Source organism: Odocoileus virginianus, chromosome 2, assembly GCF_023699985.2.
Source record: "Odocoileus virginianus isolate 20LAN1187 ecotype Illinois chromosome 2, Ovbor_1.2, whole genome shotgun sequence".
Lineage (NCBI taxonomy): Eukaryota > Metazoa > Chordata > Mammalia > Artiodactyla > Cervidae > Odocoileus > Odocoileus virginianus.
Genome location: NC_069675.1, coordinates 78,001,707 through 78,021,891, shown reverse-complemented (window position 1 = coordinate 78,021,891; position 20,185 = coordinate 78,001,707). Strand labels below are relative to the sequence as shown.

Sequence of the window (20,185 nt, the reverse complement as noted above, 5' to 3'; positions counted from 1 at the left end):
GGCAGTAAATTCTTTTCTCTTCTGCCCTCAGCAAGCCAGCTCATCACGTACCTAACTCCCCCGCCCATCAATCATGAATATTTTATAGCAGGTCTCTCTGGCTGTCCTAGATTATAGAGAATAATGGCTTTATTATGGAGAAAACGAATCAAGCTCATTTCTATAGAGCAGCTACTGCGTCGCCAGTCAGGGTAACTTCCTTTGTTAAGATACAGGCTGCAGATTGAATTAGATTGGCAAAGATACCTAAAAGAGATTGCACACCACTGATTGGGTTGAGAGTATTTGTGGAGCTTGAGTTCTGTTCACTTACCTTGACAGGGTCATTGATGATTCAGATAATTCAGGCCAATTCTAGAGGCTTTCTTAACATCAACTTCATTCTGACTTGGCCCCACAATGATGATGATTACTATTTCCATCTTGGAATAAATATTAACTATAAATGAAATATCTGAAAGGAATGCCATCTTACATTTGAACAGAACATCAAATTTTAGAAGGCATTTTTTATGCCTTTGGCACTCCCAAACTTTCTGCCTCGTAGATGGCATTATGATGATCTCATCAGGTAAGGAAACCAAGGTCCAGACAGGTCAGACCACTTGTCAATGGGCACAGAAGGGGCTACAAAATAAATAGAATAAGGGGAACCCTTACACTGGAGTGAAGATTTCCTCATTACCATACTGCCTCACCTCAACAACTCAACCATTTTTTAAATCTAGCAACTAATTTAAGTACAAAGAAACTGCCACATGCATGAAAGAGAGATTTTCATTATCATTTTTACAACAGTCTTACCTCTTCTACTCTTGGTTCTAAATATTCTCTCAAATCTTTTCTCCAACATACTTATAACAATACTCAGTCATTTAACTTAATCCACCATTTTATCTGCATACAACTTCTCCTGCATCTTTGATTCGAGTTTTGATTCTGCCATCTAACAAGCCATGTGATCTTTGGGAAGATGTCAGTTAACCAATTTCTGCCTCATCTTCTTTAGCTTTAAGATGGGGATAACTACACCTAGAGCCAGAGTTCTTTATGAAATTAATTCAGTTAATATATAATGAAATGTTGACGTGCTGACCCACACGTTAGAAGTTGTCATCACCACCATCATTGTTACAGAGATACGTGAATTTTTGACACGGCTACACCTCTGATTTAACTTACGGAGTTTCCAGCATGACTTTACAAACACTTGTCATCGTACTGAGGCAGTCTGTGGTGTTCTCTATTGGCAGGGTTTTGTTCTAAACGGGAGACACAAAGGGTGTTAGCCTGTTAGCAGCTTTTATGCACAACTGGGCAGAAGGCACTTTGTTGGTCAACATCACTTACTTCGGAGACAAAGTGCATGGTGGCATTGCTGAGGGTTTTCAGCATCGGCGTGGCTTCTGCATAGAACAGGGACATTCGATTTGCCATCTCATTGTTGACTTCATTCTCAATGTCTAGCTGATGAAAAGAAGATGAGAAGATGCGAGTGATAAAGAGATGGTCAACATCTCAAATGGTGTCCTCTGGAAAATGAATCACAAAGGCTCTGTCTTCTCCCTGTGCCCCTCCTGATGCAAAAATTAAAAGAGATTTGGAACCTGGGGCTGTCGACCCAGGAGATCCAGGGACTCACATGCATGTTGTTGATGCGATTGCGACTGATGGTCCTTCTGTAGTAGCTGAAGTCATTCTGAATAGCTGGGTTCCTCATCTGAAGTTCAGAAAAGAGGAAAGAAGGTCATTTCTCAGCATCAGAGGGGGGTTACACACCTGAAGTCCAGGCACTACATTTTGCACAGATACCAGGACTTCTCTTTGTTACCCAAAAGTCAAAATAACTTTGGGTTAAAAATAAACTCAGAGCTTCATTATTTAAGAATACACCCTATTTTTACCCTAGGCTAGATTTTAGGGAAAGCACACTGGCTTCCAAAGAGGAATAGACACTTGAGATGTTTTCTCTGGTTGCATCTGGCAGATTTTGAATTTCCACATACAAACCACCATTGTAAATCACTTTGACCACAAGGAGTGTGAATTCTCACCACATCACAGGTCTCTCGAGGAAAGGAGCTACTTCCCTAGTCTTTTTCCCCCACCCCACAGCCCTGCAAAGCACCTGGACATGCAGGTGCTCAGTACGAATCTGTTAAATTGTCCAAGCACACATGGCCTAACCTTCAGCTCATCAAATCGAAGGGTGAAATGCAGAATTTCCGCAAATTCCTTGGCCAGGGCCTGCTCCCGCTCCAGGTGCTGGGTTGGTGTGTAGGGTGGACAGGTCAGAGATTCCAATAAACTCTGAAGAGCTTTTTCTAAAAGTCAAAGGGATACATACATATTTGAGGTGGACCACAGAGATTTTTAAAAAGCCCAATTTGCAACCCCAGTTGACATTCTGAGATAACCTGTGTGAGTGTTTCCTCTCCACCTTTCCCCCCCAGAACAGTGTGAAATGTGATGTGTGTGGATAAGGAGGAAAAGGAACCCCCCTGCCCTCCATGCCTGAGAAGGCTGACTCCACTGCAGAACTGACCCGTCGCCCCAAAGCTCAGCTGGACCCTCCCATGTTCTGTTGTCCCAAATCCTAACACTGTAGAAAACCACAAATAGGATCATGTGCATGAGACAGCCATCTATGACCTAGGATGAGATGAGGTGGCCCTGAATGCATGGGTTAAATTGCTTGCTTTGTAGGGAGAGACTTGCGGTCCATACCAGCCCTTCTCCGCAATGACACTCTTAGCAAATCCAAGGAATATTTTTCTACAAACCTGCTGCCATATCTACCTCCATTACTATCCTGAAAACAGTCTCATTACTCTCACCTGTTTCTAAACCTTCCTTCCTGCTTTTTCTTCAATATATTTTTCTTGGCATCAAGTCATTTTATCAATCTTCTAGAGAAAAGGTAGGCAAACTATGGCCCACAGGCTAAATCTGGTCCACAGTTGCTTTTTTTGCAAATAAAGTTTTATTAAACACAGCCATGCTTCATTAATATTTTCATTCTGTGCCACAATGGCAGGGTTGAGTGGCTGTAACAACAATAGGATAGCCCACAAGCCTAAAATATTTATTATCTGGCTCTTTATAGAAGGGTTCGCTAGTGCTGACTTTATCATCCCTAGAGGCCTTTTACAGCTTCTTTCTGAGGACATCACTAGCATTTTCTATCTACAGAAACACACTGTCTTCTGAGGCAGCCCGCTTGATGGTGGATCTTTTTCCGTCTGCTGAGCTGACACTTGACTCCTTCTGATTTCAGTTCAAGGGGTCTAGACACACACTTTGAGGAAACTGAGAAGTCGATCCCTCTTCAACCCGAGAGTCTTCAGGAGCTCTTCCTGAAAAACTGGTTCAGTTCATTGAACTATTCCCTTGGAGTCTCAGTTTCAAGTTCTCTCAACATCATGGCTATTAGTCCCCCAGGGTACTTCAATTTCTCTGTTTAATTCTTAAAATGTGGTACCCACTTATGGGCAGAAGTAGAATAAAACATGACCACACACTTCCTAAAGGAAATCAACCCTGAATACTCATTGGAAGGACTGATGCTGAAGCTGAAGCTCCAATACTTTGGCCATCTGATGCAAAGAGCCGACTCCTTGGAAAAGACCCTCATGCTGGGAAAGGTTGAAGGCAGGAGGAGAAGGGGATGACAGAGGATGAAATAGGTGAATGGCATCACCAACTCAATGGACATGAGTCTGAGCAAACTACAGGAGACAGTGAAGGACAGAGAAGCCTGGTGTGCTGCAGTCCAGGGTGTTGCAGAGACTAGGACATGACTGAATGACTGAACAACAATGAAACCCCCCTTCCTCATTCTAGACATATCATACATTTTAACCAGTGAAAGCTCAGATAGCTTTACTGTTGGGGGAGGGGTTATATCATATCGGTGGTCACATGGAGCCTACTGTCAACCAGACTTGATCTTACTCTGACCTCTGCAAAGCCATCCTGTTCCTGCACAGAGGTTTGTTTTTTTTTTTTTTTTTTAAGCTTAAGAACAGAACATTATATTTGTCTTTCTTGTATTTTGCTATATTATTGGGTTGGCCAAAAAGTTTGTTTGGGTTTTTCTGTGCTGTCATCTGGAAAATCCAAATTAACTTTTTTTGGCCAACCAAATAAATTTAACACATGATTTCAGCCAACCAACTTCTTTTTGGGTTAGCAGGTAACATGTGTTTTCCAACTTCTCTGTCCTTTGGAAATGTGATCAGACAGGGTAATACTGTTAAGAGTAGGACTTAGCTGAGAACAAAACCAAAGGGAGACCCACTAGTAAAGACACTCGAAACATGCCAATAAATGCAGGAGAGGAAACTCTGAGGCATGCTGTCAGAAATTGACATGACCACTGTTTTTGTATCTGAGTGGCCTCTGATGATGCACAACAGTGGATGTGGGGCAGTTTCCAATCCCCTGAGCTTTTCCTACTACTTTCTCAAACACCATCACAGAACTTTACAAGAGGGCCATGAAAAGCATAAATACATACTCACCTAGCCTGATGGAAAACTCATAAAATCTCTTCAGTCTCACGACCAAAGGACACACTGCATTCCAAGCTTTTTCCTGAAGCTGAATGTCATTGGGATTTTGGATGGCCTGCCAAAACATGATGGAATTGTCTGCTTAAAAGGAAGCGGTAGGCTCCATGTCAAAATGACTAAAGATTGAGAAAGAATTTGAGTTAAAAAAAAAAATTCCTGCTGTCTTTTGCTAACGTGTACTGCCTCAATCAGTTCATCATGGAAGTGTTGTCCAAGATGCTCAATTAGGATGGTGATTTTAGCACTTGAATATAATGCAAATGGCTCAACAATGAGACACCATGTCATTTGACTTGCTTCTCATATTGTCAATGCAAAAAAAAAATTCATGTCTAATTGGAAGCAATTCAGATCTCCTCCATGACCATTTGATTCTTCTAAAGTAGAGCTAGTGCTCATTATGAAGTACAGATTCTGTAGATGTTTTCCTTTCTCTATAGTATGTATTACATTCCTGACAGTCTGAGATAGTACCTAAATTACCTAAATTAAATGGTGACCCTTAAGTAGAAAAATAACCTCTTAATAGGCTGCTACTTTCTGTGAAAAGCTGTTTTGCCTGGGTTTCAGCAGTTTGGGGATTATGATGCTAGCGGCATTTTATTGTTGCTATGTCTTGTTTTTTGTTTTTTTCCAGAAAATGGTGATGGCAATGTGTGTGTGTGCTGATACTTCCACAAAACTAATTATTTCAAACAAAAGGAGTGTGAGGTTTCTTGCCTTGAAGGCATGACAAGCTCTCAAAAGCCACACTGCCAATTTTTTTCTGTTTTGGTCACTGTTTTATTTTTCCTGCACTTATTATTTTGATCTTACACGTCATTTCAGGATGACAGACAAGCAGGCTCCTTAAGGGAGGTTGTTTATGTCTCTTGTTTGTGATAGTCATGAAACCTGCCAAAAATCATTACAAAATGTTGGAAAGTTCACATACACCCAGACCTCATGACTCATATTTCAACTACCGTTCACAGATTTCATATGTATGTTTCTCTTATATGAAGCAACATATTGACAAATTATTGTTTAAATGTGAGTCTTGCAATTTCAAATGTATGTCAGAGGGGAGAATGGCTTGCACTCTACATGGTCCACAGCACTAAGTGCTCAGATCAGTGGATTCGAATAAAAGGGACCATTCATACATTTTTGAAGGACACATTACCCTCCTTGTTTCCTGGTACGCTATGAAAAACTAGGGCTAGTACTTAATCTTGCTGTGTGTGTGTGCGTGTGTGGGTTTCCCTTCTCCACCAAGGGCGTTGTCAGCTTAGTGTTATTATTGGCATACATCTCGGATCTCTGGCCCCGCGCCCTTGTACGCCTGCAGGTCTGCAAGGATGCTCTCGGAATCCTGAAGCACGGCGCTGATCTGGTTCCATATTTCCCTCTCTCCTTCTGTGGGCTGGGCATCTAGGCAGACAGGAAACCAAGAGACACAGAGGCTTGTGTTTATAAACAGCCTAGGAAGAGGCTCGGCATTCAATTCTACCCACTGGACAATCCTATGTGACTCTGGCAGGCATGGTATTTCCTCTTTAACATAATAAGGTGCTAAGAAATGAAAACTAACAGAACTTCTGGCCATTACTCAGTTCAAAATAGTTACAAATATTTCACTCACATTTAACAAAGCATGTTGGGATCATTGTGCGTGCGCAGTTGCTCGGTTGTATCTGATTCTTTGAGACCTCACGGACTGTAGCCCACCAGGCTCCTCTGTCCATGTGATTTCCCAGGCAAGCATACTAGAATGGCTTGCCACTTCCTTCTCCAGGGGATCTTCCTGACCCAGAGATCAAGCCCATGTCTCCTGCAGTGCAGGCGGATTCTTTACCACTGAGCTATCTAAGAAGCCCATGGAATCATTGTAGGCACCCCTTTATTTGTATAGATCACTTTTTTTTGTTGCTGGACATATACTATGTGCCAAGTGGTACACTGGGTGATAGGAAGAATAAACATTACCTTTTGGGATCCAATTCTAATATTTAATAGAAGCTATTGTGACTGAAAATCTATGAATCTGAGTCTAGATGGGAAAGTAGTCCCACTTATATTTCCATACTAAAAAAAACTTAAGATTTTCCATAGTTAATCCTTCAGAGCTATTGCATAGATATATCTTTGCAGAACACAATGATCTGTAGAAAGCAATGGAGTTCCTTTTTGAACATGAACTCAAGAAGTGCAGAGAGTTCATTTTAAAGACTCCTATACTGTTCACCTTTGGTCTTAACCATGAAACTTATCCACAAAAATAAGTAATGCATTTAAACTTAAATACTGAAGAACAAATTCTAACAGTCACAGAGACATTCACTTAGTTCCTCAATGAATTCTGACTTGTTTACATTCCTGGGGCCAATGTATGTTCTTGCCTGCAGGAGTATTTTGTGAGGGCTGGTGGGTGGAAGTTGAATAGTGGTAAAGATAGGGTTTTATTTATTTCACAATGCCTATAAAATAGGTTTCTTGCCTGGGCTAGTTAGGAAATTAATCTTCATCTAAAACAAGGGCATTGCTAATTCAGGAAGAGGACAGATGTCATCTCCTAAAATCTGTTTTCAAAAATCCAAGTCCTAAGGGACTGAGTTCTCCCAGCAGACTCCACTAATGAAAGGGTACCTGCATGCATCCTCAGTCACTTCAGTCGTGTCCCCTCTTTGCAACCCTATGGACTGTGGCCCACCAGGCTCCTCTGTCTATGGGATTCTCCAGCCCAGGCCTGGAGTGGGCTGCCATGCCCCCCTCCAGGGGCTCTTCCGAAGCAAGATTCAAACTCACATCTCCTGCATTACAGGCTCATTTTCTTCCATAATTGGTTAGGCTTATTGCAAGTCCTAGGCTTTTCCGCTTTTCTCTGTCAGGGAACTGAATCACCTTTTTTTCCAGCTATTAATTAAGCCCTTGGTGTTGGCTGCACAGTCCCTGGCCTCTGGGCCAGGTTGCTTTAAGAGTCTAGAGGACTCAAATCACAAATGGCATAAACTTCTGAGACAGAAAGTACCAGCTGGGAGAAGCCCTAATCTGTCTGTCTCGGTTTTCAAATGGGAAAAAGACCCTGTAACCCTAAGTGACATGTGGTCTTAGCCCGTATCCCTAAGTTCATAATTCACCCCACTTTGATACCCCAGCTAAAAGAAGAGACAGGACTAACAAGTGAGAATCTGATCCACAAGACTGTAAGACTCAGACCTTATTTGTCTCACTTGACACTGTATCTCCAGGATCTAACACAGTGCCTGGCACCCAGTAATGGCAGTAGAAAAATGGGCTGAATGATTGAAACAGAGTCAGAGCTATGGCTTTTCCAGTAGTCATGTACAGATGTGAGAGTTGGACCATAAAGCAGGATGAGTGTCAAAGAACTGAGGCTTTCAAACCATGGTGTGGAGAAGACTCTGAGAGCCCCTTGGACTGCAAGAAGATCAAACCAGTTAATCCCAAAGAAAAATCAAACCTAAACATTCATTGGAAGGACTGACACTAAAGCTGAAGCACCAATACTTCAGCTATCTGATGCAAAGATCCTGATGATGGGAAAGACTGAAGGCAAAAGGAGAGGGGGCGATAGAGGATGAGATGGTGAGAAAGCATCACTGACTCAGTGGACATGACTTTGAGCAAACTCTAGAAGATAGGGAAGGACACGGAAGCCTGGCTTGCTGCAGTCCATGGGGTTGCAAAAACTCAGACACAACTTAGCAACTGAACAGCAATTCATATTGTTTTGGGATGGTTTTCCTGCTTGTCTTTGAATACCAAGCTATCTGAAGACAGGGCCTGTATTCTTGTCTTCAGTAGTCCCATAGGCCCTACCCATTGGAGAAACTTACTAAATGTGTCATGTCTCAATGGATAAATGATGAAACTGACCATATGACGGAGAACGTGGGTGTGGAGAAGCGGTGAAAAAATAAAGATCTTACTACTTCCAGATCCTCTCCTCTGTCTTGTCTCCTGAAACGGTTTTACCACTGTTGCATGTCTCACTATCATCATGAAGATAATATGCATTTACCTACAATCAGACTGGCTATTCACACTTTAGTTAACGTGTTTTTAAAACCTCCATCATTTATCTATGGCCTCAATGTTTCCTCAGTGTGGTTAACATCCTAATAGAATATTTGATTAGTGCAAAACTGCATTAATGTTACTCTCCTAATTCTAAAGCTGCTATTTTACTTTCTGGAATAGTCCTTTGAGAGACTTTGGGGTCTGCACTTTTGGCCTCCTCCAAATTGAGATTCAGTTGGTCACCATGCTTTTAAAATGTATTGTGTCTTCAGATGTCAAGGAGAGACATCTTGAAAAAGACCCAGAAGAATTAGTGATTGGAAAGGTTACTATTTAACCTATCAGCAACCTCCTAGAGCATTTGCTGAGTGAACAGGAACTCTGAATGAAGGCTTCTGTTTTTCTGTTTTTAACACAAAGATTGATCTTAAGTCAAAGGTACATACACACACTAAAAATAATGATGATGATGGAAGTGGGTCTCTGTTTCCAGTTGTGGCCAGTGAATTGTTTAGTGATGTATCTTCTAAGAATCACATTCTAAATTTCTAATCATCACCAGTTATTTCATTGAAATTGAGGAAAATGGTTACAGAAAGCTGGACTGTTCCTGTCTAACAATGAAGCTGTTAAAAGTGCCTGTGATTTACACAGGCAATTTCAGAAACCAACACTTCTAGGAGCCCTGGAACAAGCCTCTCCAGGCCTTTCTCCAGGCGATGATTTAAACCCCTATTCTAGACTTGCTGTTGTAGAAAGAATGAAAATGTATCATGTGCCCTGTGACCTTGAATACATACATTTATTGTCAAGAATTTGCTGAATTCCAAGTGCCTAGAATTTTTAATGGAAAAAGCACCATCTTATCAATTAAGAAAGTTCAACAGTATTCATTTTGTTTATAGGGGACCTATTTATCCTCCTTTGACTCAATTTCCCAGTGACAGTGGATATTAACTGTCGGCATTTTAGAGTCACCGGGGTCAGGGGGCGGTTTCGTGCTGAAGGACTGTGATATTTACTGAGAGCAGAATTCTCGGCATTCCACCGTGCCGATGCAAAGCAAGGTGGCCCCCAGCTTTGTCAGAAGCAAACATCTTCGGTGAACATACCCCAGGGCACAGGCGGCAGGGCTCAACCCTGAGCAAGACTGTCAAATCAAAGAGTTCTTATCTTTGTAAATCAGCCAAGGATGCACTCTGTCTCCACAAGCCCCGGGAACACACACACACCTACCCCTAAAGACCTATTCAAGGCTGTGTGGAAAAGCTGACAGAGAATCAAACAAATTAACTGAAGAAAATGTGAATGGGAGACGATTTATTTGGAGATGTCTTTGGCTTTGAAGGAAACCCTGGCGTTTCATCAGTAGGATACATCCCTATCTCTGCACCCACCAGCTGTTGTATAAACACCAAAGAAAGGCAGAGCAGGAAGGGTTCGCCAAGCCATAAATTAAATCTCCAGCTCTTCTTCTCCACCCACTTACTCATTTCACCCTTCACCCCTTCAGGATAAACTAAGAAGCATAATAACTACCTAATATTAACAATATACATGTGTGTGTGTGTTAGTCTTTCAGTCAGATCAACGCTTTAAGACCCCGTGGACTGTAATTCACCAGGTTCCTCTGTGCACGGGATTCTCCAGGCAAGAACACTGATGTGGGTTGCCATTCCCTTCTCCAGGGGATTTTTCTGACCCAGGGATCGAACCTGGGTCTCCTGCATTGCAGGCAGATTCTTTACCATCTGAGCCACCAGGGAAGCCCTGATATGAACACTGGGGGATGTAAAAATAGAAATGATTTATAGCACGATACTAACCGCTTACAAAAAAACAATCTACAATTGCAAAGGTCTGTCAGAAGATGTAAGTGTGATGGGACTGACATTATTTATTTGTACAGGAACATCAGTCATCCTATGCCAGAGCCCTTTCCCAAGGGACAGTCAGATGAGGGACTGCAAAAAGCAGGGAGGTTTAAGACACTTGAAGGCTTGTTTATTTCACATGCTGAGGCATCCCTGTGAAGTCATGGGGGGAAGAGAGAGCTCCAGGGATGTAATTTTTGAAGAACCATATCCTATCATAAGTTTTCACTCACTAAATATGAGACCTCAGGGCAAGCCAATTTATCTCTCTTGGTCTCAGATGAATTCTTGGTAGAGGGAGGGGAGCTAGCAAGAGCAGCATCTCCTCCCTATATGGTCCTGTGGGGGTCTGTGACGTGTAGGATCATAAAGAGGATGTTGACAGCTGAAAAGCACTTAAAAAGCGAAAGTGCTAGAAACTGAAAGAAACTGAATGAATCCCTGCCTTGACATAAACAAATTGCTTCCCAGGTCTGTTCTGTTCCTTGGTTTTTTGTTTGTTTTAGTTTCATTTGTAAAGTAACCAAAACATCCTTTATTTTTCTCCTTTCCCTTTCCAAGATTATCTGGCCCCCTATGCATAACTGCAGCAGATGTGAGAGGACCAGAGAAGGGGAGATGAAAGAAGAGATCAGTAGCAGTAAGAAGTATTCTCCATCCCCCAAAGAAATTCCAGCTGATTGCCTAATCTGACATGCGCCCACACCCTTGCTTTCAAGAGTAGGAGGCTGTAGTTGTAACAAGTCAAAATACGCAGAGCCTTTCTGGAAGTACCATGGCTTGGGAGCTTTAGAATTTCCCTCTTGACTAACCCCATCAACCACCATTATGGTTTTTGGCATTCCTATTATGCTCATAAGGGTGGATTTTTCTTGTAAGAAAATCACCTCTCTGTTACTATAGCCTAAGAAATGTATCTTCATCCCAGCCTAGAACCTGTACTTCTTTAGGCTAGTCCATCACTTTCTCTTTGTTCTAGCTATTAGATTTCTTCTCTGCTATCTCTACTATCGTCCCTTCATTGTGTTTGCCTCTGATCTCCCCAATAGTTACATACTCCTTGAAAAAGAGTTTGTGCTCTTCTATGTTCCTGTATTTATGTACCTTATGTGATTTCCCCCTCATGCCCCTCTGCTCCACTAAGACCCCACCCCCACTTCTGCTGGTCCTGCCTGAAGCTAGGATACAGAAGATGCTCTGCAGATAGTTACTGAATTAGCATCAATGAAGAAGCCAAGGTTCCTAAGCTTATGCTTCATGCCCAGGTCTATGTCAGATACTGAATAGGTCACACATGACATAAGCATAAGGTGCCATCTAAATCTTTTCCACAGAGAAGTTCTTTAGGCTAAAGTGAAATAATACCAAAGAGACCTAGCTATGTCTGAAGGAATGGGGAACACTGAAAAATATGTCAGTAAGATTACAAATATAAACACAAAGAGACTATTTGAGAGTTTAAAGTTTAAAAAAAAGACATTGCAATGAGTTTATAACATATACATATAACATATGTACACAGAAGTAAAACATGTAACAATAGCATAAAGAGTGAGTGGAAGGGTGGTGATTGGAAGTCTACTGTGACAAGCTTCTTAAATTCTTCATGAAGTGAACACTGCATTTTGAAGACAGATGGCAGTAAGTTAAAGATGTATATAATAATCTCTAATGTAAGAACCAAGAAGCACAACTAAAAAGTCAGCAGAAAGGACACAAAAGAGTACTAAAAATTATTTGGTTTACTTAAAAGACAGAAAGACACTGAGAAACTAAGAGGAAAAAAAATAACGAATGGCAACGACACCAAGATACACAAATACAAACGTTAATTAAATGCACATACAGTAATTAAAAGTAAATGGACTAGACATACCAATTAAAAGGTTGATATTATCAGCTTGGATAAAAAAGCTTGGGGCAACTACATATTGTTTATAAGAAACAAGCTATAAAGAAAGGTAGACAAAATAGGGAAATACATACTGCTGCAAATACTAAGGGTAAGAAAACTGTTATGGTCAAAATATGACATGATTAAAGGTAGATTTAACAAAAGATATGCCAGATTTCTAAAAACTATAAAACATTTCTGAGTGAAGTTAAAGAATATCTAAACAAACAGAAAGATAGACTATATGCATAGGTGGGACAAATTAATATTGCCTAGAAGTCAATTACCTCCAAACTGATTTATTGATTTACATAATTATAATCAGTATCCCAGCAAGATTTTTTGTGGACATTAAAAGCTAGTTTTGAAGGATACATAAAATTATATAGAAAAGTAAAGGTGCTAGAATAGTCAGAATATCTTGAGAAAGAACAAAGTTGAAACACTTGCTTTTCCTGATTTCATAACTTATTAGTTGCTATGTTTTGGTATTAATTGGTGAAATGGATCAAGAAGCAATGAGAGAGAATAAAAGGTCCCTAAGTAGCCCCACATATATTATAAAGAACAAATTTATGATTGAGCGTTAAAGCAATCCGCCTGTGCTAAAATAATTTTGTATCACATGAAAAAAGAAATAAATCCAATACCTCTTTCACAACATATGCAAAAACTTGCTAAGATTGATCATTGACTTAAATGTAAAGCTTAAAATTCTAAAGCTTTCATAGGGAAATGTCGTTGAGTATGTTTATGACCATGGAATAGGCATGATTTCTTAAAGAAGATACAGAATGCACTTAGAGAAAAAGGAAGAAAATGATGAATCACACTTCATCAAATTATAACATTTCTGTTCACGGAAAGAAAATAGTCATGGGATGAAAAAACAACAATAAAAAGACGGTAAGTGACTGTGTAGAAATACGAGCATAGACTGTAGAACCCACTACAAAGGTCAAACAAATTTAAATCAGATCTACACAACTGGAAAACCTAAGGACAGATGTGTCTAATTTTGTATTAAATTTTGACCCAGCTTAATTATATCTATTTGACCCAGTTCAATTATATTCCATCACTGACTTCAAAAAGAATATCCAACACTCGAAGCCGAGGTGCCACATGCATTTAAGCTGTTGCTACAGGCTGTTCAGCTTGCCTTCCTCCCTTCACTGCTGACTCCCCCCTTAACTCTTTGCAATCCAACCTCTGTATTTAAAGCAATAAATCCTGGATCTGTTAGGCAGCTAACTGCCCAACTCATCATCCCCTTTTCAAGCTTTCTTGACTACTCTCAGCATCTGAATCTATTTACATTCCCTCCTTCTTGAAAGTTTGTGTCTCCTGGCTGCCTGATCTAGCCTGTTCTATTCTGTTTCTTCACATGGCCAGCATCTGTTACTTGGGCTCATTTGGTCTCTTAGCTCAACACAAGCTGATGGCTGGGTCATCAAACTGGGTGGGGCCCAAGCCCTGCCATCAGGAATCTCAATTAAGTTGCCCTGTTTCTCCCTCAATGTAGCCTCTCTCCTACTCAAGCTCCCTTTAAACACAAGCATGCCTGAAGTTGTCATCCACTCAGCTCCTGTCTTCTGTAGTTTTCCTTCGGGGATTTCAACTATTGTCTTTGGAAAAGTCTTCTGAAAGTGAAGGTGTTAGTCGCTCATTCATGTCCGATCTTTGGGAGCCCACGGACTGTATGTAGCCCACCAGGCATCTCTGTCCATGGAATTCCCCAGGCAAGAATGCTGGAGTGGGTAGCCTTTCCCTTCTCCAGGGGACCTTCCCAATCCAGAGAACGAACCCAGGTCTTCTAGGTCTTCGGAAAAAAATATGCATTAAGTCCATTCCAAATGCCACCTTTGCAAGAAAACTTTTCTAATTCCTCCTGAGGTCATCCATTTCTTGAAACTAGAAGCTTCTCCCTCTATTCCCAGGTCACACTATACCTCTTCTAAGCCCCTTATTTTATTTTGTCTTTGAACTGTCTGCCTATATTGTCCTCCACACCAGCCTGGGGCTTCATCAGGCAATGGCTGCTCTTGTTTAGTTCCATCTCCCTGATGTCACCAGGCTTACACGGATGCTCATGACCATACTCAACATACCATTGCCATAATGAGCTGAAATCTACATGCTCAAGGAAAAATCATGACCTCAGCCCATCTTCCCCTCCCTTCCAGTCTGTCATCCTTCTTTCTTGAAAGCCAGCTTTAGGAAATAAGATTTGAAGAATCAACAAATGAAAATAATTTTTTTTTCATGAGACATCTCATCTCCCTCTCTAATTAGGCAGAAAATGATGGCTGTATTACTTCCTGGAAGCTGCCTATGATGAGCACTCAAGGGAATCGAAGCAAAAGGAAGAAGAAGGCCAAAGACAACTGTACCCCCACCTCAATTCCCCAATCATTCCCTGTGTGACTTCAGCCCAGTGACTCATCTCCTCAGACTCAGTGAAATAATGTTAATCTTCTCTTTGGTAGTAAGGGGATATAAACAGGATTTTATACATGTCTATAAATTTATAGTTTTATACTTTCCTTACATACTCTAGTTCTAGTAATAGGCCACCAGACATGGAAATCCAGTCTATACTTTGCCTTCCTGAAGAAATTATAGCATATCTATAAATGGAGTTTTGATACTATAAGTCATTACCAAAATTTAAAATATTTAAATGTTTTCTTTGGCCACCATGATCTTTCTTTAAATACCATATTAAGAAAATGGCCAAAGTACAAGACTGAGTAGGTCAGAGTCCTTGGGTTGTAGGAGAGAGGAAGAGAGGCCCCTTTGCTCTGCTGGTGGGGAAGGGGATGCCCTGAGATCTTGCTTCGGAGAACACCAGCTGAAAACTACTGCTTTAAATTCCTGTAGATTTTACTTTTATCCCTTTAAAGTTTTCATATTAGACTTGACAAAGAACTCAATATTATTCTTTGTGGAAGCATGGGAAGGCCACAGTTCAAGAACAGCTACATAGGCAAATGCGGCCACTGAATTCTGGGTGACATTGTAAGAAGCATGCACACACGCATGTGGAATTTAGAACTTCCAAAAGAGTAAAGCATGGAACTCCCTTTCATGAGTTGTACGAGAACGCTGTTTTACCACTATTTTGGCCTTTGTGCATGCTGAATGAAACAGTGTAAAATACATACGACAAGAAGTGGAAAGGACCAATTAAAGATGCAAGTAGTAAAATTAGGGTGTTGGAATAATAGGTAGTTCATTCTGCAACAATTTTTAAAATTATTAATAAATCTTCCTGTAATAATAAAGATATGTATATTATAGAAGAGCAGCAAAAGTCACACCAGTAAAAAAAAAAAAAAAGAAAACCCATTCTTTGAGTTCCCAGCTGCCCTCCTTACTAAACCGAACCAAACCCAGCACAGCTCAACCAAACCCAAACAAACCCAGCCAAAACCAACTAAATCCAACCAAATTTAACCAAGCCCAAACAAATCCAGCCAAACCAAATTAAGTTCAGCCAAACCCAGACAAGCTCAGCCAAATACAACCAAACCCAGACAAACCCAGCTAAACTCAACCAAAACCAACCACACCCAATCAAATCCAGCCAAACTTAGCAAAATAACAAGAACAACAACAAACTGAGTTAAATTACAAGTGAGATCTCTTTAATTGAATATAATTTGCATTAAAATTTTTTTTCAGAATGTATGAGTTTGGGGAATACTTTTCCTTTTTAAGTAGGTATTTAGGCATAACAAAGATTTTAAAAAGATACCTCCAGAGAGCTTTCGTAGTTTGGTTTGCTGTATCTTAGAAAGTTATTCTAGCGTTTTCTTAGAAAATCTCTATTAGAAGGTTTAATATATATGTAAGGAAGTTTCAACTTATTTTTAATATGAATAAAATACTTTAAACTATAGTTTAAACTATAGTTTAAAGCAGATTAAGGTTTGCAACAGATGGTGACTACTGGGACAAAGGACATTTAACTGTGTTTGGTATTGTGGAATTGCAATTCAAAAGGAGGAGAACACAAGAGTAAGTATAGACACATGAGATCAGTTGCTTAAAATGAATGTGTCACTCATTAATAAACATATTCAAACAATGAACAATATAAGAAAGAATCTCTGTATGTATCCAGTCATGATTCATAAGCCGTTTTCCCTAATTTAAAGTTTTTGATTTAAAAAAAACCTTTCAAATGAAAGCTGCATCTCAAAATTCTGAAACAGTTCAGTATTATCAAATAATACACAAAGAACAGACAGAGATTACTCAAAACTACAAAACCTCTAAGTCTCACGTCTGGTATCTATCAATTTTCTTTTACATCTAGTGATATTTGTTTTATATTAATCTGTGTAAATTACTATGTATACCATTTTCTTTGGATTATGACATAATAATTCATGAAAATTATTAGGAAAATACATGATGATGACTGATGTTAGGCCTACAATAACTGATTGCTTCTAAAATCAAAGAAAAGCATGAGCATATTAGATGTTCTTTTAAAAAAAATTTATTAATTAATTAATTTTACTTTACAATATTGTATTGGTTTTGCCATACATTGACTTGAATCCACCACAGTTTAAAATAATAATATATGAAAAGAAAGAAGGAAGTGGTCTTTGAAGACTCAGAGAAATGCAGAGAGACATTTGGATGTGGTTTAAGTATTACCTAACAATCTTTATAACTCCCCTATCAACAAACTATAAAGAAAGTGAAGAGATCTCATCATAATCTTTTTAATTTTGGGAACTTACTTTCAAAATCCAGGAAAAAATGTGGGTAGTTTTCAATTTCCCTGGTAAGGACTTTGAGCAGGTTTCCCATCCCAGCAAGCCTAGAAGAGGAAACACAAAACCAAACACCATTAGCAGTATAAAACACATACTTCTTAAAAGGTTAGATATTTTTTAATGATTTGCATACATACCACTGAACCCCTATAACTACATCAGAAGACCTAAGAGAAAGTATTTTTATACCAGGTGACAAGTGATAAGTTAGCAATTAGTTATTGTTCAAATAATTGGGTAATGGTCATAGGAGGCAGAGTTCAGGTGTATTCTAGAAATCTTTTTTCCCCTTTCCCTTTCACTAATCCCCAGAATCCTTACAGTTAATATTTTATCCTTGCTTTATTTCTGTTCCATTGGTGTGGGAACATACCATGTCAATGGACAAGCAGAACAGTGAGGGCATTATTAAATTACTTATCCAGAAAGGTGAATTTCTCAAAGTTCCCAAGGAAAAGAGTTTAGAGAACAGATTTACACTCCTAGGAATCCCTTTTAGCCTATACAAGAGGTCCTGTTTCCCAGATAAGTCAGAGGTTCCTGCGATTTAACATTTCAATAGTTATGAGATTAGCACTTCATGAAGTTTAAAAATGAAAAGGTATAACATCCAAAAAGTTATTCTCAATGAAACTGCAGCCTGAGGCATTCGCAACAGTGAATCCAACCTACAGAGAAATACAAATCTGTGACATATCTGCAACCCCAACCTGAAAGAACAGGGAAAATGTAGTTATTATTGATGACAGCGGATGAGAGGGTTGGACGGCATCATTGACTCAGTGGACATGAGTTTGAGCAAACTCCGGGAGATGGTGAAGGGAAGGGAAGCCTGGTGTGCTGCAGTCCATGGGGTCACAGAGTCAGACACGACTTAGCGACTAAACTTAACTGATTTAAATAAATAGCAACATGTCTACTGCTCTCAGCTCTAGACAGTAAACCTTCTTCTTCTTCAGGAGGCCATTGTGCCTTCATTCATTCTACACGTATTTATGGAGCTGCGATCTGAAGCTGGGTGCTGAAGTCATTCCTCTAACTCGTGACTCAGATACCTCAGCTTATGGGGGATCAACTTTAAAAATCACTGGATGAGGATAATGAAGCTCAGGACTGTAATTTTCTATGCATATGGCTCCTGATACTGTTATGTTGCTGTAGGAATTTTTTAAAAAATGCCACTGTAAGAAAGATGTGGTGAATGAAAAATAAACAAAAAGGATGCTATGCATACAAATATATAACAAACAGTTCTCCTGGGTGCAGCAGGTGGTATAATATAGTTTCCATAACCCTCCCTGTGAGAAAATACTCACATCCACTTACAGATATCACCCAAGGTCACTCATGTCACTAATGTGAAGCTAGAAGAACTTAGGGAGGACTGCTTGCAATCCTACCTGTTTCCTGTTAGCTCTGTTATCCAAGGCAAGGCACTGACTCTCTAAGCCTGTTTTCTCATCTATAAAAAGAGTTTTTGAAATGTATCTATTTCATCAATTCATGGCTATTAATGAGATTAAAGATATAAAATGCCTAGCACAGTACTTCTAAGAAGTGCTCAAGAAACAATATGTGATAATTACCACTGTCATCATTATGATGATTATCTTAATGCCTTCAAATACTTACTCAGAATTCTATGGAAGACAAATCAGAGAGGTGTTATGTGGCTCTAGAGAAGAGAATTAGAACCAATGAGGGAATAACGAGGAAGATCTTCATTCAATGTCGTGAAAACATTTCTCACCGCTAGGGTTGTCAGACTATTGGGTGGTGACTATTTGCCCTGTGAAATAGTGAGTTTCCTGTCACTGGTGGTGGTGAAGTAGAAATTAAAAATATTGTGAAAATGAGTTGGGCAGAAGATTGGGATATATACTTCTTTGACCTTGCCGATCTTGAAGTATATGAATATTTGAGCATGCGTGCGTGTGTGCTAAGTCGCTTCAGTTATGTCCGTCTCTGTGCAGCTCTATGGACTGTAACCCGCAAGCTCCTCTGTCCATGGGATTCTCCAGGCAAGACTACTGGAGAGGGTTGCCATGTCCTCCTCCAGGGGATCTTCCCAACCCAGGGATCGAACCTGTGTCTCTTGCATTATCACTAGTGCCACCTGGGCATGTGTGCACAAGTACACAGATACAATTTGAGGCAAACACCATGCTCCTCTTGTCCAAAAGAATCTTCCCTCTTTTATATTCTTTCTGTCATTGTTTTTTTTTTTTTCCTCCCTTGCCTTGATTTGTGTTTCCTTTTAAGATATTTTTTGAGCAAATCCCTGTGTGAGACAGGTTCTGCCAAATTAAAATTCACAACTAGTGTAGTCCATCCTTGTCACTGGGCAATATTCACAAACCCTCCTGGGTCTCCAGGAAACAATGTGTTTCCAATTTAATGAATAATTCCAACTCAGACCCCAAGGCAAATTTTGCAGGAAGATGATTCTACTGTTTAGTAGCAACCCCAACTTTCATATAAAATGCCTTAATGGAAGTTAAATATTCTTAATTTCCCTAGTTTTGTCCCTCTTGTGTCACAAGAGACCTGAACGAGTTTAGCTTCCTCCTAAAAGTCTGCCTTGTGTAGGATTTTACTGTCAGAGTTCCTGGGTGGGAAATACGTTAAGCCTTTAAAATTAGTAACAGACTGAAACACGCATGGAAATACATCCAAATATTAGCCGGCTGCAGAGTGCTATCTGTTCAGAAGGTTACTTAGTCTGGTTGGCTGATGTGGTCAAATATCCTGAGACGTGATCCTAACAACAGCCAGGGTCACTTAACTGGAACTATTCTAGATTTCTAGATGTTGACATCCCAAACAGGAACTGTCTGGAATGATAAAATTGTGGGAACTTATGTAGCGTTATGGAACCTAGAAAACATGCATTTCAATACAAGCTTCTTGAATAGATAAAGAAACAGTTCATCTCCTTCATGGCAAAAAAAAAAAAAAAAAAAAAATTGCTCCCCTCCAAGGGGACAAGAATATACACATTTTATTGAATGCCTACGGTATGCC

At 39.9% G+C, this 20,185-nt stretch overlaps 1 protein-coding gene across 3 annotated transcripts in view; it reads right to left on the bottom strand.

The window, feature by feature from the left end:
• The window catches only part of CYRIA (CYFIP related Rac1 interactor A), a 102,349-nt gene that overhangs the window by 11,001 nt on the left and 71,163 nt on the right, over positions 1-20,185 (bottom strand). For all 3 annotated transcript variants that reach the window (XM_070451466.1, XM_070451458.1, XM_070451460.1), the window contains exons 3-9: positions 17,126-17,205; positions 5,866-5,987; positions 4,524-4,629; positions 2,188-2,324; positions 1,643-1,720; positions 1,351-1,467; positions 1,183-1,262 (exon numbers count right to left, since the gene is read on the bottom strand). In XM_070451466.1, the coding sequence (XP_070307567.1) occupies positions 1,183-1,262; positions 1,351-1,467; positions 1,643-1,720; positions 2,188-2,324; positions 4,524-4,629; positions 5,866-5,987; positions 17,126-17,195 (710 nt within the window). In that variant the 5' untranslated portion in view covers positions 17,196-17,205. The remainder of the gene's footprint in view (positions 1-1,182; positions 1,263-1,350; positions 1,468-1,642; positions 1,721-2,187; positions 2,325-4,523; positions 4,630-5,865; positions 5,988-17,125; positions 17,206-20,185) is intronic.